This window comes from Argopecten irradians, chromosome 16 (assembly GCF_041381155.1).
Source record: "Argopecten irradians isolate NY chromosome 16, Ai_NY, whole genome shotgun sequence".
NCBI lineage: Eukaryota > Metazoa > Mollusca > Bivalvia > Pectinida > Pectinidae > Argopecten > Argopecten irradians.
The window spans coordinates 7,328,103-7,345,083 of NC_091149.1; the positions used below are offsets into that span (position 1 = coordinate 7,328,103).

The window sequence follows — 16,981 nt, forward strand, 5'->3', positions numbered from 1 at the left end:
TTGATAGACCCATGTTTGATTCTTTTTCTCCCATACTTTGTAGAAAAAACACGAAATTCCTGTTTGTTTCCAGCTGTTTCGTTGCGCCATTATGCAGCAACGTCGTTATGCGTCAAAATTGATGACGTCATCTACAATGCACGCCGCGGTTACGCCGCATGTATTGATGACGTCACGTTATTGTCTAGCGCGTGTGAGCTGTCTTACACCCCCCTGTGTAAGATAGAGTTATCTTTTCCCTAGCAACCGCGGGATATCCCTGTGAAGTATGGGAGAATTGGTTGTCTCATATAGTTACAATGTAACGAAAATGTAAATATTACTGAATGTTGGTAACCAAGAGAACAGCTTGAAGAGGATTTGTTCTCAGACAGCCATTATGTCGCAAGTGAGATTCTGTGTGTGCACACAAGCAATCCTTATATTTCAATCCAGTCGTATCTAATTTGTAGGACCCCAGCTAAATCGAGCAACCGGATCACACATTCATTGTATTGTTAGTACTGCTGAATTTGAAGCGATATAATAATGCTTTATGATAAAAGTTAAGCCATTAATTATTGTACATGAAAAAAATATTTCGAAATTGCCGTTTTTAATCGTAATAACGTCTCCAGAATGAAGCTATTTTCGGAACTCTATTTTGTGTTGCCTTGGCGCGACGAGAGAACTGACTGGCGGCTGTTCCGTAGCTGTACATACATGTACGATAACTTTTAAAATGTTACAAAATTGTATAATGATTATACCGAATACATGGAATTTGACTTTTTCAGCGGCGGGAATTTCTTAATTGGTTAACGTAAATACAAGGACTGATTATCTATCAATTTTGTTGCTTGCATTGACTGATAAAAAGTTAATCTCGTGCAAACCTTACATGAACTGCTTCTCAGTTCACTTCATTTTCATGAAAGTAACTTTCTTTATAAGTCAATGCAAGCAACAAAATTGACAACGCATTTGTCTGGTGTAGCACGATATTCCTCTGACATAAACACTAGCCATATGGACAAACTTTGTGATAATTATGTGTCTGATGGAGATCGATTTCCCTCTGACTTCCATACCAGACATATACATTGCACATGTATGTTTGGCTCGGTCTAGAACTCATTCTACCCCTATCCCGGGCAGGTTATCTAAATCACGACTACCTGGTGGAGTAAAAATATCCAATTCACATACCCAACCACCAAATCACCCGACGTGAACTCTAGATATTTGATTACCACGATTCTTAAGCACAATTGACTATCAACACAATCTACCCCTCTTGTGTTTTCAAAGATATAATTGTCAGTTATATGAGACACCGTGAAAACAATTGTTCTGATTTGTGCGCATGTCCGTATGCTCACATTAGTTACCGACAAGAATGATTACTTTATATTGTGCGATTGTGTGTGACAAATAACAGACATGTATGTGTCTAAGTTATTGCATAGTTCGTACATATTCCGAACATCATAGTATGTATATGTCTATAGACACATTCGACGACTGTGCGCATCCACACGTTTGATTGCTTAACTACATCGAGGAGAACTGCTTTATTTCGTTTGGATTATTCCAATGTTAAATTAGCAGATAGAAATCCGCTGATAGAATGAACAAAGGTATCATCATGGCAAACAACAATGTTGTATTATAAGGAATGGGATTAATGCTATACATACCGAAGCTAATTTCAAAATTAACAAGGTGTTTGTCGACTATGTCGGAAAGCCGTCTAAGTGACAATTATCGTTAATGTGCCCAGTTGATCATGACGTGTCCCCTTTGTGTTCTTTGTTAGCTAGGCATTTAACATTAACTACCGACGGGAGCGATCGCTTCATTCTTTGATTGAAAGCAATACACGTAAGTAAGCTATAGACGCTGCAGAATTCGAATTTTTCAAACGGGATATCAGCGAATAACTTTTATGTTCGAATATTTGACAATAAATGTGACAATTCTGATGGCGTAATAACCCAGTTGTTTACAATGATTCATGTTCCGAATAATTATTTTATCCTTTGTGGACAAATATATTGACAGTTGGATATTATTGGGATTAGAATCATAAATATCTAACTCGGATTTATGGTACAGAGTGAAAACAAATTTACAACCATGACAAAACAAAGGTATGTAGAGCACTGGATTGTAACATAGATAGTTTAACTGTGTATACCGCGGATGGATGTAAATATAAACTATAAGTATCAACAATCTTAAAGAAATCAGTTCCAAGTTATCACAATGTTTCTAATGCAGCCAGTGACATTTTAATACGTGATCGATATTTTCATCAAAATGGCGGCAGCCAAAATGCCTTTCCGATTGAAAGGACAGGATACATGTGGATACCATAAAGAAAAACAATTGGACATTTATTGTGAAAAATGTAACGAACCAGTTTGCCCAAAGTGCGTAACGTCTCTGCACAAAGGACATTTGTTTTGTGATCTCAGTGAAATCACACCACAGAAAAAAGAGAAGATTAGAAACTTTATTGATAAAACGGAACAAATAGCGCTTCCGGACATAGGGAATTACATCGCCTCTGCTAACACTCTTCTTACAGAAAATGACAGTATATTTGAAAAACTCTCAAAAGATCTGAAAGCGCAAACTGAAAGATTGAAACAAGACCTCGACAAACTTACAACAGAAACACTGTCTCTTTATCAGAAAATAAAAGAGGACAATACTAAGCTTATACAGAAATACAAACAAAACCTCGAGATGTGCGACAAACGTCTCAAAGAACAACTGCAGGAATGCAAGAATGTGTTTCAGCATGGCTCACACATAGACATTTACGACACCGAATATGAACTAGATTCAAAACTACATCTCCCCGTTAAGCCTGTGTTAGGTACTGCCAGCTTCACCCCAAACAAAACTCCTCGTAAGCAATTAGAACTAGCCATTGGTACATCTAAGTCTGACGACTCCGGACAGACTTCAACATTAAAAGATAAGGGTCGATCCGTGTCCGTATCAAACAGTCAAGGACAATCCTCTACACATCTGAAGACAAGTGGTAAGAGGACGAAAGCTGTGACCAGGACCAAACTACTGACAAACATCATGGTGATAGAGGAGTGGAAGTCTCCATGTTTCATTTATTCTATTTGTCCCACAAATGATTGGAAGGCCTGGACCAGTGATGGGTACAGTAAAACATTAACTCTCCTGGACATGACGGGTAAAGTGATACAGAAGGTCACACACAAGGCTGGCATCAAGGACATCAGTCTATCACCTACATCACACAGACTGTGGGTATGTGACGAAGAGAACAACATTATAGAGCTGGTGTCAGGAATATTTTCAAAAAAAATAGCACAAAAATTTAAAACAAAGGATGAACCTAAATGTATTTGTGTTACATCAGACTATCACATCATTATAGGCATGCCCAAAAACATCTCTAAATATACCACACAAGGTCAGATAGTGGTATCTACAGAGGTCGCAGGAACTGCGACACCATTAGTGTGTTCACCATGGAGGATCACAGAGTGTCCTATCACCAACAGCATCGCAGTAATTGATCACAGTAATGAATGTGATGGTGGTGATGGACACCAACATGTTGTCGTCATGGATACTGACTTCAGGGAATTATTTACGTACCGAGGTGATATTCCCAGTACATATAAACAAACGCCAAAAACAGGAGATGGACCATTTGACCCCTGGAGTATAGTGTATGACAGGTCGGGAAACATCATGGCAGTAGACTGTAACAATGATAAGATCCACATCCTTAGTGGTGATGGTGAGGTGCTCAGGATCATACCCGGAGATAAAGTATGGAGTGTAGGTGTAAGTAGACAGGACATTATTTGGAGTGTAAACTGGGAAGATAAAGTAAAACTCCTACTATTCCACGGGGAAATCTAGAAATTCCAGTTTGTAAATCATCATCTGTGTACGATTTGATAATTTCTGATAATCATTTTTAAAGTTAAGTACAGACTCAATACTTTCATCTCTGAAATTTGAGGTCATTTTCTTCCGTGGGCCTTACGGTCCATAGGCAAAACATACATACATACATGGTTATAATTACATTTACAATTATACAGGAAAGCGATTGTTAAACTCAGCAAAATGGAACCATTTCTCTAATTGTAATTTTGACAACAAAGTGCACTAACGTACATATATAATTTTAAAATTATGTTAAGATATGATTGACACTTTCGACACAATACAATTCATGTTTGGTATATATCTTAATAATACATGTAAGCATACATAAACACAAGATATATGCACACGTCTGGTATTCTAAAATACTTAATTAGGATTTAAATTTCTTTTCTCAAATGTATGGTTTATGTATTTTCCAAGATTGTTTAATTCTATAACATTATTATCATCAGAACTACGTTCTACAGAGTGTGTGAAAATTGATATAGAACTGGACTGACTGTAGACATTAATGTCACTGCAGGGAAACATCAATGCAATTCACGACCATTATTAACCCTGTAACAACACAGAACTTATGCAGTGAATTAACAGCGATAATTTGTAAGCATCATGACTACTTTATTTCCACGTGGTGTGATATGATTGGACTGTGGACATGAATGATGTAAAAACTCTTACAATACAACATGGAAAATAGAAATTACATAGTGCACTTCACGACCACAATAATTAATTCCTCATGACAATGTATGTTTATACTGAGAGTGAAACAGAGGATGCCCTAAAAGTCTATGAAGATGACGATGCGAAACTACAAATATTTTTATTATATCATAGAAATATTGAAATGACATACATTACCATTAGCGCGTGTTTTTAAATAGGCATTTTCTATATTAGTGTTTGTCAACGACAATGATAAACTCTTATGCAGCGATTTAACCAGGTAGTTATAAAATATACTACCACAGCTGATACTGAGTGGAAAGTTATAGACTTTCATTAAACTTACATTGTGCTTAGATGGATCATGGATGTACATTGTAGCAGTGTGTTCTCCAACATTTTCAATTCAATAACCCGTTTTGGTATTTTATACTTTTTGCATAATTGAGTGGATATTTAAATGTCGCTCTGAAATGGTATTTTAGAGATTAATACTTATATATAAATATATCTAAATTATAAATTTATGATTTTTTTTCTGTTTATTTCGAATGGGATATATATCTACACGGTTTTATATATCCGAAAAAAATTGATGAAATTATTAAGCTAATATACTTTAAAATGATTCAACAAAAAGTTGCTCTTTTTAGTCCTATCCACACTATTGATTTATATAATTTATGAAATATATCATTTGCATGTATATATAGATAAATATTAGGTATGGTCTCATTTTCCACTATCATCATTGGCGAATACTTGCTCACATTGAGTCTGATGTATAACATATGGACTCGGTGTTTCCATTTTTAAAAACACCAAGTCAATATTCGTATTGGGACGTCATACATGAATCGATATTCTTAATGTGACGACGGAAAGATGTAGTCGAACATTTACTCATCGAACATTTACTCATGAAGCAGAATATTTTAAACATTTATCATATCTAACATCAGGATATTTTGTTGTCCCATATGGTGCTACTGTTCTGGTAGAGTATCAAACATTATAAATATCATTAAGGAAAGTGTATGACATGACAAAGTGTCGGTGATGGAATATTACAAGTCAGAGTAAACCGGGAAAACGCGCGACCTACAATTTAGTCAAAAACTAATCATTTGACGGTAAACCAGTATTTAAATACAGAGGAATTTAAATAGGCTTATTTTGTAATAATAAGCTGTGATTGCGACTAAAATTCGTTTAAGTCCTCCTACAGATGTTCGAGTGATAGATTGAACAGAGGAATATGCAAATTGAATATAGAATTGAGGGCTTTCTGTAAAGTATTGATGATATGATTTCGTGTACATTCAATTTGACAAACATAATATACTACACAACGAGGTGTACGTAATGTTTAAAGTTGTATTTTCACTCTTATAAGCTGTTGACAAACATGCAATGTGTGAATATGGATGCATGATGATGATTCAGATCCATAAAAGGGCCAACATACCATTCAGATAGAGGGAAGGGATGTCATGCATTTTAAAAGCAGCAACAGATCAACATTAGTTTTAAAATTTTCGGTTAGTATCGGAAAATTGAGTTTCATCACTTGACTGACATCGGTGATACCTGTATAAATCGGAACCTCCCGAGTCGTATCGCATGACCAACATCGGCATACCCGTATAGATCGAAACAAATAGGAACAATTCGGGTACTTCCGAGTTATTTGAAACATTTACACGTGGAAAATCAATACTTTAATTCAATTGTTTGATAACTTTTCGAATATAAACTTTACAAAGTCGTTAAATATTGAAATCTTGGAGAAACGGAGAAAAACATGTAGAAAAATTTAAATGTGTTTTCCTATGTCAAAACTCAAGCAAGTCACAGACTATACAACTTTAAATATCTCGAGTTTGGTACGCGACTCGAGATGACCTACTGTATACACCTGTAGGTATATCAGGTAATTGCTGTGAATTAATAATTGTTAAATAGTAGTAAATGACTCCCGCAAAGTCTTTTATTTCAAACTTTAATTTTATTTAGGTTCATAACAAAACCCTTAAGAGGTAAATCACTGCATATTTATTGACTATTTACTGAGGAAACGTACAAGTAGACAGCATTGAAAATTCTATTTTAATATAACATTATTCTACATCAATGCAAAGTTAGAATGCATTAACATATTTATTTATTGACAAGTACTTGCTGGGACATGAAGCAGAATTGTACATGACTGCCAAAAACGACATATACATCGTATCGTGTATTTATTTTATTTAATGAAATAGCTGCTTAAGGGATGATTACATGAGTCCCCGGAACGCAATAGTCGATCTAGGAGTAACACAAATATAGTTTTACAGAAACAACATGTGAGTAATATATCGGAATTATTTTAACTATAGTATCAAACTTCAAATATATATATCTTAACGCGTAAATAAACAATTAGTTTAGGCAATTTGCAAACTCAAAGACCTGGACAAGTGTTTATTCCTAGGAACTAAAATTTCATGTAAATTTGTGCGCAATTTGTATACACTTTCTTAGTAATATTAACAGTATGGCCAGATGATCCACACTCTATGAATATTGTTCTTGATATTTTACAGGATTTTTGCCATATATCAGGTCTTAAGATAAACATTGAAAAAACCCAGGCAATATGGATTGGGGCAAAAAGGGGTTGTGGTGAGGAAATACTTCCAGAAAGAAATCTAAGCTGGAATCATCAAGGGAAATTTAAATTACTTGGCATTTCATACAATCTCCAATCAGAAAATATATTTTATGACAATTTTGTTCAAAAATTAACTTCTGTTAAAAGACTTCTAAATGACTGGTCCTTTAGAAATCTTACATACATTGGTAAAGTAACTGTAATAAAAAATCTAGCTCTACCCATTTTTATCCAATCAATGACAGTTTTACCTGATCCGCCTCCTCAAATTGTGCAAGAACTCCAGAAGTGTTTTTTTTAAATTTATTTGGAATGATAAAATAGATAAAGTAAAACGAAAAGTAATGTATTGGGATTATGAAGAAGGTGGACTACGTGTTCCGCATATTTTCACTTTTTGTCTCTTTAAAAATGTGTTGGATAAAAAAAACTAATAGACCCATCAAATTGTTCTCCATGGAAGTCACTTCTTTTAGATGATATTGAAGCTGATGGAGGGGACAAGGTCATAAGGCTAAGAAAAGAAGGGATTTTGGAAATAAGTAGATCTTTAAATACTTTTGGAAAGAAATTTTTAAGATATGGGCTGAGCTAAGTGGAGAGGAACTCCCCACAACCCCAGTTTTAGTTGCCTCACAATCATTATGGTTAAATAATTTAAAAGATTGATAACAAAACTTTTATCTACAAACATTGGTGTGGAAATTTTTTTTTTATTAATGATTTGATAGAAAACAATGTACTTGTAACTTATGAAAGGTTTTGTGATAAATATAACCTGACAATCAATTTTCTTGAATTTTATAGTGTAATGAATTCAATTCCAAGGCAATGGAAGAGTATATTGATTGAACAGGAAAATGACTTAATCAATTTGAATCAAAACAAATTTATTCAATATCTTAAGAAATATGATAAGATTACAAAATACTTTTACCATCTTATGCTAAAACCGATTATTGAATATCCACTTAAAAGTCAAAATTCATGGCAAGAGATTTTGCATGTCAACATCCCAAGAGAGGTTTGGAATAAGATTTTTATCATACCTTATAATGTCACAGATGATATAAAACTTCAAAATTTTCAATTTTAAATTTCTCCATAAAATAACATATACCAATTGCAAATTAATGCAATGTAAAAGAGTGAAACAGAAAGATGTTCTTTTTGCAAAGATGGTCGAGAAACACTCATGCACCTCTTTTGGGAATGTTGCCATGTTCAATCTCTTTGGACATCCTTTTTGAATTTATTAAAATCAAACTATGAAATTGAACTGGGCAGAGACCCAGTGATAATGGCTTTTGGTATTGTAGACAATGTTTTTAGCTATGAATTAAATTTTTTGATATTATTGCTGAAATATTATATATACTATTGTAAATTAAAATCAAAAACTCCTTCTATTGGAGAGTGGAAAGCTTATACTTTATTTTACAAAGAAATTGAAAATTTGGTTTAATTTCATATTCAGAGAGAAAAAAAATAAAGCAAAAGTGGGTTTTTGTGGCCAATTTTTTTTTTTGGAGATTAGCGGAAGAAAGATACAAATTAAATTTACATAGTTTATGTATGTATTTATAATTGACAACTTCCTGAACTTTCAGTACATGTATGCCATTTGTTTTTCTTACTGTGTTTTGTAACATGGGAAATGAATGTAACAACAAAAAAGCTGAATAAAAAAAAAAAAAAAAAAAAAAAAACAGTATGGCCAGTGTGTCAATTTTGTTGGAACCTGTGTTTAGACATCTGAAAGACATCTTTAAATCATTTTTATGAATATTGCAGATAAAATTAATTTGATATACTACTACAAAATAAAAGTGATCCTTAACCAATTTAGTTGTAGAACATTTAAAAAGATCTTATACTCCGTATACCTTTCTCCTAGTTTTCAGTTATCTGAAGATTTTATGCCTATTTTTTTTATCTATTAAATTATTTATTGTAACATGGTTTCGCGAGACCATTACATCTATTGTGCTTCTAGCGGCTCTGGAAAGTGATCATATTTTAGGTAACTGTGTTACAAAAAGGTCTTAAATATGTAATAACATATATTGATAGATAATTATACAGAGGGAAGTTTTAACTAGTATATATATCATCAGGGGAGGTGTTGACATTACAGATGTAGTACACATAGCGAGAGGTCATTATGAGTAATGGGGTTCAATACATGTCCGAAGCTAATTAAAAGTACACATATATTGTTAATTAGATACCGTTACCTACGTAAAGAGCCTAGACTTAGTGGTAGGAGTAAAACGCTGGTCAAGCGGTTTATACTGGACATGGGCCCAAATAAGGTAAAAGGGTTCTGGAGTCTTCTCAGAATCGTAGGAAGTTTGGGGATAAATAGAGGTGCGGGGGTTAGGAGAGAGAGACCGGACAGAGAGGAGAGAGAGACCGGACAGAGAGGAGAGAGAGACCGGACAGAGAGGAGAGAGAGACCGGACAGAGACGAGAGAGAGACCATCAGAAGAGTCCGGAGAATGAATTTAATATAGCAAGGAGGAAATTGGATATACCAAAGACAGTGAGAGAATGAATATTTTATAAACACTATACGATCATGAACCCAGGAATAAATTATCAACTAAACAAAAAGACCCAGAGTTATGTTTTATAACATGGGGTCTTTTCTGGTGCCTTTGAAGACCAGGATGACGAACTTGGACATGGAGCGCAAGAAATGGGCATAAAAGGTGAGTGACAAGAATGTAACATGGCCGAAAATGTAGGGCTTCTATTTGGCAACTTAGGGCAACAACTTACCGGGTTAACGTCAGCAATCAATGTCCAAGGGGTTGTTGGTTCTATACCTCCTTATGATGGGGACACAAAAAAATGTAGAGAATGGCTCAGTGCTATAGATAAGGTAGCCACATTAACACAAATAGGGCCTGATAGGACTAAATTAATTGCGTACCAACCAAGCAGGGGGCAGTAAGTGAGTATATAAAAAGATTATCTTTTTATCTGAAGCACCCGGTGGTACGTGGGCGGAATTAAAACAAGAATTAAAGGGACGTTTCTCAGATGTAAGCGACCCTCAGCATACTTTTGTCGTGTTAAGAAAAACACGTCAAAAAGAACATGAAAGTGTTCAAGTGTATGCTGAGAGACTCCTTACTCTGGCAGAAGATGCATACGTAGGGATGCAACAAGGGAATTCTGCCATTGAAAGGCAGATGATAGGTTTCTTTACAGATGGGTTAATAAATGACCAATTAAGATTAAAGGTCATGAGGGATAACCCACAAACCTTTCAAGGCGCAGTAACCTGCGCAATGACAGAACAAAATCTGCGGAAAAGATTCGCACTAAGAATGCCGCAGCGTTCTGGTCCTTCAGTCCCTACGCATGGGCCTGAACCTATGGAAATAGGTCAGAATAGGATACGAAATAGAGAATTGGTATGCTGGGAGTGCAACCAAACAGGTCACCCTCAGAGGCAGTGCCCGAAATTAAGGAATAGGAACCCTAGAAAAAGGTTAAACTACCTGTACGAAATAATCTGGTCGGACTGGAATCGGAATCTGATCGGATTTCAATGTTCAAAAATCTGCTCGGATTAATATCTTCTCTTTACAGTATATCAAAAACTGATCATAATTTCCTGAATCCGATCGGGAAAACTATTTTGTGATCGGAAAACAGGGGCGTAATATTTAAATGAATAGAGTAAGATTTTCCATATATGGAAAATCCGTGCAGAAAAAAAAACAGTTGTATTAAAATCTCAGCAGATAAAATTTCGACTCAAAATTCCGATCAGAATTCAGAAAAAAAAATCTGATCAGATTTTCCTAAAAACCCAATCGTATTTTGAATGTTTATTCCGATTGGATTTCGAGAAAAAAAATCTGATCAGATTTTCTGCAAACCAGATGATAGTTTACTGTAGCCACATATCTGATCGGATTTATTAGTACACCAGGGAAGTCAACAAAATGAAACAAAAAACTAACAAGAAAATTTGTAAGCAGGATTTTTTATTAAATAATTATCTTATATAGAGGTTAAAAAAGTCAATTTAGTCCTTTAACCATATTATGGCTTTTAGCTAATATATTTATAATATTTCAATGCCTCTTTAGTCCTTTAGATAATAAGACAATGTGGTTTTTTTTATTTGTCCATGATATTCTTGCTCCTCTTCGCATTGAAGATTTTTTCCTGGTACAACTGATCCTTCCTTTCATTGATAGTTTAATTTGTTGAAGTTACAAGGTGTAACTATTCACTTTACATTATCTGAAATACAGAAAAAAAACATTCAATTTTGTTAAAAAAAAATTAATTGATCTTCTCTTATCAACATCCTAATCTTAATTTTACTTTTATATTAACATTACATTCACTGAAATCCAATAAAATCACAGTTAGCTTTTAGGAAAACAAGCTAGACAAAAAGCATGCATTATTGTATATATGTATTGATTGACCTCTCTGACTGAGGTTTCAAACTATTTCTGCTCTGGACATGTATTTGACATATTATAATAGTTCAAGTGGATGCAAGCTGTAAATTATAGCATATTGATACAATTTATGTTACAAACAATATACCCGGTGGGCACATAACGTCCGGACAACATTTTGGCAACGCTTTATTTAGGTTGCGACGTCGGGGACATTCTGACAATGTTGTGAGAACGTTTTTCTCCAAACGTCCTCACGACATTAGCACTTGACGTCCTGAGAATGTTTTTATATGGTTAGGAAAAAAACTTTGACAATAATTTAATATATTTCAAAAGGTATTATTGTTGGAAACAACTTTTAAATGCAGCGAACGAATCTATTCAAATAATGATACATACAAGTAGGCCTTATATTTTTTTCAATAATTATTAACTAATAAAAAAATAATTAATCATTTTTTGTACTTTTAAATAGTTTTATTTTTTAATTACAGATACTATAGGTATCAATTGAATAGATGAAAACAAAACAAAAAGTATAATTATAAATAAAAAGTTTACATACCGATTATTACGTCAAATATGTAAACTACCGAGTTATGATAAAAGAGTTGTGTTACCTCCCTTTCATTTTAAAGTTTATCCGCTAGGGGTCGGTATTAACTATTTAAAACAAAAAATTAAAATCATTAGAATAAAGCGTCTTTTTATACCAATAAATTGTGATCTTATTTATATGACATTTTACATGTTTTCCCCGCACACTACAGAAACTAGGAGTGGAAACTCGTAAAGATTTGTTTGCTGTTTGCGCGGTTATTTTCACTTCCGGTTCTTTGTTCATTCAAACTTTGTGTACACACGTGCTTCACACCGATAACATTTCTTAGCCTCGACAGCATCCAAACAGGATATATAACTTCCAGATATCGACAGATATTTCAAGGTAAGTCTTTGTTGATTCGTATACAAACTTGTTTTTAAAAGAATGTGTTTATTATATTATATCGCGGTAAGTTATTTTATCTATATGTGTAGTCAGTATTTTGAGTATGTATATACACAAATACATTAACTTATACAAATTCCCTGATGTGCCTGTATCCTATTTGTGTTTTTATTTATGTAATAACGTACCGGCACATGAAAAATATATCGTCTAAATCATTATATAGATGTTTAATGTTTTATTCTGTTTTCTTTTACAGATGAGAAGTACACACGGAAGTACAGTCTAGGTGGAAGTTGTTGCACCTATTTCATGCAGGATGAGCAGAAGACATTAAAATATTATATAAACAATATATTTTGTTGTTATTGTACTTCAAAAATACTAGAATAATGAAAATAAACAACGTAACATACAAACGTTGTGAAAACATTATATGAAAACATTCGGCGGACGTTGTCAAAAAACGTTCCCCAAACTTTCATTTGCAACCTTTTTGCAACCTAAATGCAACGTTGCGATCGGACCTAATAAAAACGTCCTCCGGATGTTGTGTGCCCACTGGGTACTGATGCTTCATAAATGCTAATTTTTGTGCTTTGTACTGATATGATCCAACAATATTGATCTCAAGAAGGATTTTACTGGCAATAATATTCAATATGACAATAGCTGTCTCATCATTTAACTAAATATATGTCCCACAAGCTAAGTATTACAATAATTACATAGTATATATACTCTCCAAATATTTCTATGAATTTAGAACTCACCAGTATGAACATTGCTCTCATGGCTGAAATCTTCATCTCCTTCTCATTAATACATCCATAAATGCTCTTCTTTTAATGTAGTTGCATATTACCTTTTACTGAACCATAGAATCCAAAATAGCACAAGATAGTTCCATTCCTAGAACACTTTTATACTGATATCTTTCACAAAAAATCACAGAGAAGAAAATAGTCTCCCTCCATCAACAGCATTCACTTTCAAAAATGCTAGAATGTAGATTCCGGTTGAAAAAATTGGGGCTCAAGAAAGGATTTTCATTCTAACTGCCATAGTCATTAAAAAGTGATTTTGTTTTTCATTTGACATATTTGATTGAAAACAACTACATTACAGACATGTTTATATAATTCTGTAAACATATTATCATATATTCCAGTAAATAGATTTAATAGATAAATCATACTTGTTTAGATATAAACCTATGCCCTTTGGTTGGCCCCATGAATTTTTATGACTCAGAATCCTATCCCTTGACCTCCCTAGTCCAGTGCCCAGCTGGGCCCATCTACATGATAAGAGATGTAGATCTCAGCAACATATTGGTTATACATACTGGCCTGGGATGTGGACTTTATTAGTATACATATATAATATCAGGACAGAAATTTGAAATTACCTAATTTACCTACCTGTTATGATAGCTATTAAATAAGTAAATAAGAAGAACTTAAAAAATGAATGTTTTAATTGGAATATGTATTTATTATAATACATGTATTGTGAAAATTGCCAGAGACTAATGGTACTGGTGATCATAATAATACAGGATATATTCTTGAACCTTGCAAAAAGACTACATTTCACCATACCAAATAGACTAGTTGCTGTTTGAATCAAATTTGATTTGGAAACCCCTATGGATAATAGAAAACAAATATATTGTGTAGAATTATGGATTTCAAAGTTAATTTATATGACATAAAAATTAATGTTTGCTGGCCTCTTTGCTCATATTAGTATGATGATATTACACATGTTTTATTTCAATATCTGCTGATAAAAAAATCTTAAATGAAACTAAAATTAAAAGAAGATAATTAATTGTTTTTTTATGAAAAATGTTAAATTGTTAAGTGAATTTGTTGGATTATATATACTCAAAGCTTGAAAATCTTTGTCTGTTTAAATTAAAGTTTGGAATCTGTATGTCAGTGAAAAAAACTTAAAGTTTGAAAATCTGTGTCAGTGAAAACTCAGAAATCTGTGTCAGTAAGTCAAAATCTGTGTCAGTGAAAACTCTAAGTCAGAAAATCTGACTCTGTCAATATTACAAAGTTCAGAAATCTGTGTCACAGTCGGAATATTTTTCCAATTCTCTAAAATCCAACTGGATATAGAATAGGATTTTACAGACTGGGATTTTTGCTTCTTAGAATCCGATCAGATATTGCACACAGAATCCGTGTCCGATCAGATTTTTGGTAAATTTTGAAGAATCCGATTGGATTCCAATCGGAATTTCTGTTTTTCCGATCAGAATCCGATTCTGAATTTCATACAGGTAAGACGCTCTCCTTACAATGAAACCGGTAGGCAGGGCAATAAAACAATGATTTATGAAATACCCTTAGCAGGCTCGCCAAGTTCAGTATTGTTAACTTTTGGTAAACAGAAATTTAGATCACTTGTAGATTCAGGAGCTCAAGTATCACTTATGCATAAACGAGTATTTGACTTATTGCAGCCAAAAACGAAACTTTTAAAAAGTAGTATTAAGTTACAGGCAGTAAATGGTATTACTATGGACACATTAGGTCGTGCTATATTGACATTTAAGTTAGGTGACGTGACTGTGAAACAATGCTTCCATATTGTAAATGAAATGAATAGGAATTTTGCTTTTAGGTCGTGACTTTCTGACAGAACACGGCGTGAGACTATATTTTGACCTCAAGAAATTGAGAATAGGAAGTACCTATGTTCCATTAGAGGAGGATATACATATTAGTTCATTATTACGTTTTACAACAAGGTATAAAAGTAAAGCCTCAAACGTCTGTTTTATGTGTAACTAAAGTTAAGTCCCATATGAGAAATAATGTAGGGATAGTTCAAACCAAACCTGTGGTTTCAGGTTTTATAGGGTCAGAACCAGGCCTAATGGTAAGTCAATCAATAGCAAAGATATAAAAACATGGTAATCTACCGTTACTATTAGTTAACAGTACTAATAAAACATACTATCTTAAGAAGGGTTGTATTATCGCAAAAATTGAATCAGTAAATGAAAAAGAAATAAATCAAACATCATGTCGCTTAGGAGATAAAAGTGTAGAGACAAAAGATGAAACGAGTACTGAAAATCCGTCAATGCATGATAAACTAATACAGGAACTTGTAGAGAAAAATGAAGATTTGTTTGTAGAACATGATAAAGATTTTAACTCATACTGACACAGTAAAAATGAGAATTGATATTGGTAATAGTCCGCCAATAAAAATGAAACCGTATAGAACTCCGTTAAACAAACGTGAAATAGTCGATAAGGCCATTGATGAAATGTTGGATGCTAAGATCATCAAAAGATCACAATCACCATTTTCTTTTCCTGTAGTAATAGTTGATAAGAAAGATGGAACAAAAAGGTTTTGTGTTGATTTCAGGCAATTAAACAAAATCACTAAACCATTTTCATTTGCGTTACCTGTAATTGATGATATTTTAGCTAGGTTAGACCAAGCAAAATATTTTACGTGTTTAGACCTTAAAAGTGGATATTGGCAGGTATTGGTAGATGAAAAAGATAGACCTAAAACAGCCTTTGTTTGTCATAGAGGACTCTTGAATTTCTTGTAATGCCTTTTGGGTTAACTTCAGCTCCAGCAGTTTTTAGTGAATTAATGTCAATAGTACTAGAAGGGTTAGATCACATGGCTATAGCTTATTTGGATGATATTTTAATATTTTCAAAAACCATTGAAGACCACGTTAAAGATGTTCAAACAGTTTTTGATAGATTGAGACAACATAATTTGAAATTAAAAAGGAAGAAATGTAATTTTGTTAAAGAGGAAACAAAGTATTTGGGTTTTGTAATTAATAGGAATGGAATTAAACCAGAAATGGACAAGGTAAAGGCCATTAGATCCATGGGTGAACCCACTAATGTAAGAGAAGTTAGAGGATTTATCGGTTGTGTCAGTTATTATAGACGATTTGTACCAAATTTCTCAGAAATTGCTGAACCTATCATAGCATTAACAAGAAAAAGGGCAAGGTTTAAATGGACTCCGTCATGTCAAAAAGCATTTGAGTATCTCAAAGAAAGTTTAACTGCCATACCACAACTTGCGTATCCAGACGTAAATAAACCATACGTATTATATACTGACGCTAGTGATAAGTGTATAGGAGCATGTTTAACACAAAGATCGGACAATACGGAAGATTCTATTCCAAATGTTAAAAATGAGCGTCCAATATACTTTTTGTCGCATAAACTAAGTGAAACACAATGTCGCTGGTCAACTATTGAAAAAGAAGCGTATGCAATTCACTATGCATTACAAAAACTAGATCATTACTTACATCAGGCAGATTTT

At 33.5% G+C, this 16,981-nt stretch overlaps 2 protein-coding genes across 2 annotated transcripts in view; one reads left to right on the plus strand and one right to left on the minus strand.

Annotated features, from left to right (window-relative positions):
- LOC138311156 (low-density lipoprotein receptor 2-like) overlaps positions 1-16,981 on the minus strand; it is a 163,508-nt gene that overhangs the window by 106,387 nt on the left and 40,140 nt on the right. The gene's annotated exons all lie outside the window — the stretch shown is intronic.
- LOC138310968 (E3 ubiquitin-protein ligase TRIM71-like) lies at positions 1,385-4,387 on the plus strand. The gene has a single exon (XM_069252342.1). The coding sequence runs from the start codon at positions 2,302-2,304 to the stop codon at positions 3,898-3,900; it is 1,599 nt and encodes a 532-aa protein (XP_069108443.1). The 5' UTR covers positions 1,385-2,301; the 3' UTR covers positions 3,901-4,387.

Coding starts and splice junctions, on each gene's coding strand:
- LOC138310968 (XM_069252342.1), top strand. CDS start 2,302: ATGGCGGCAGCCAAAATGCCTTTCCGATTGAAAGGACAGGATACATGT.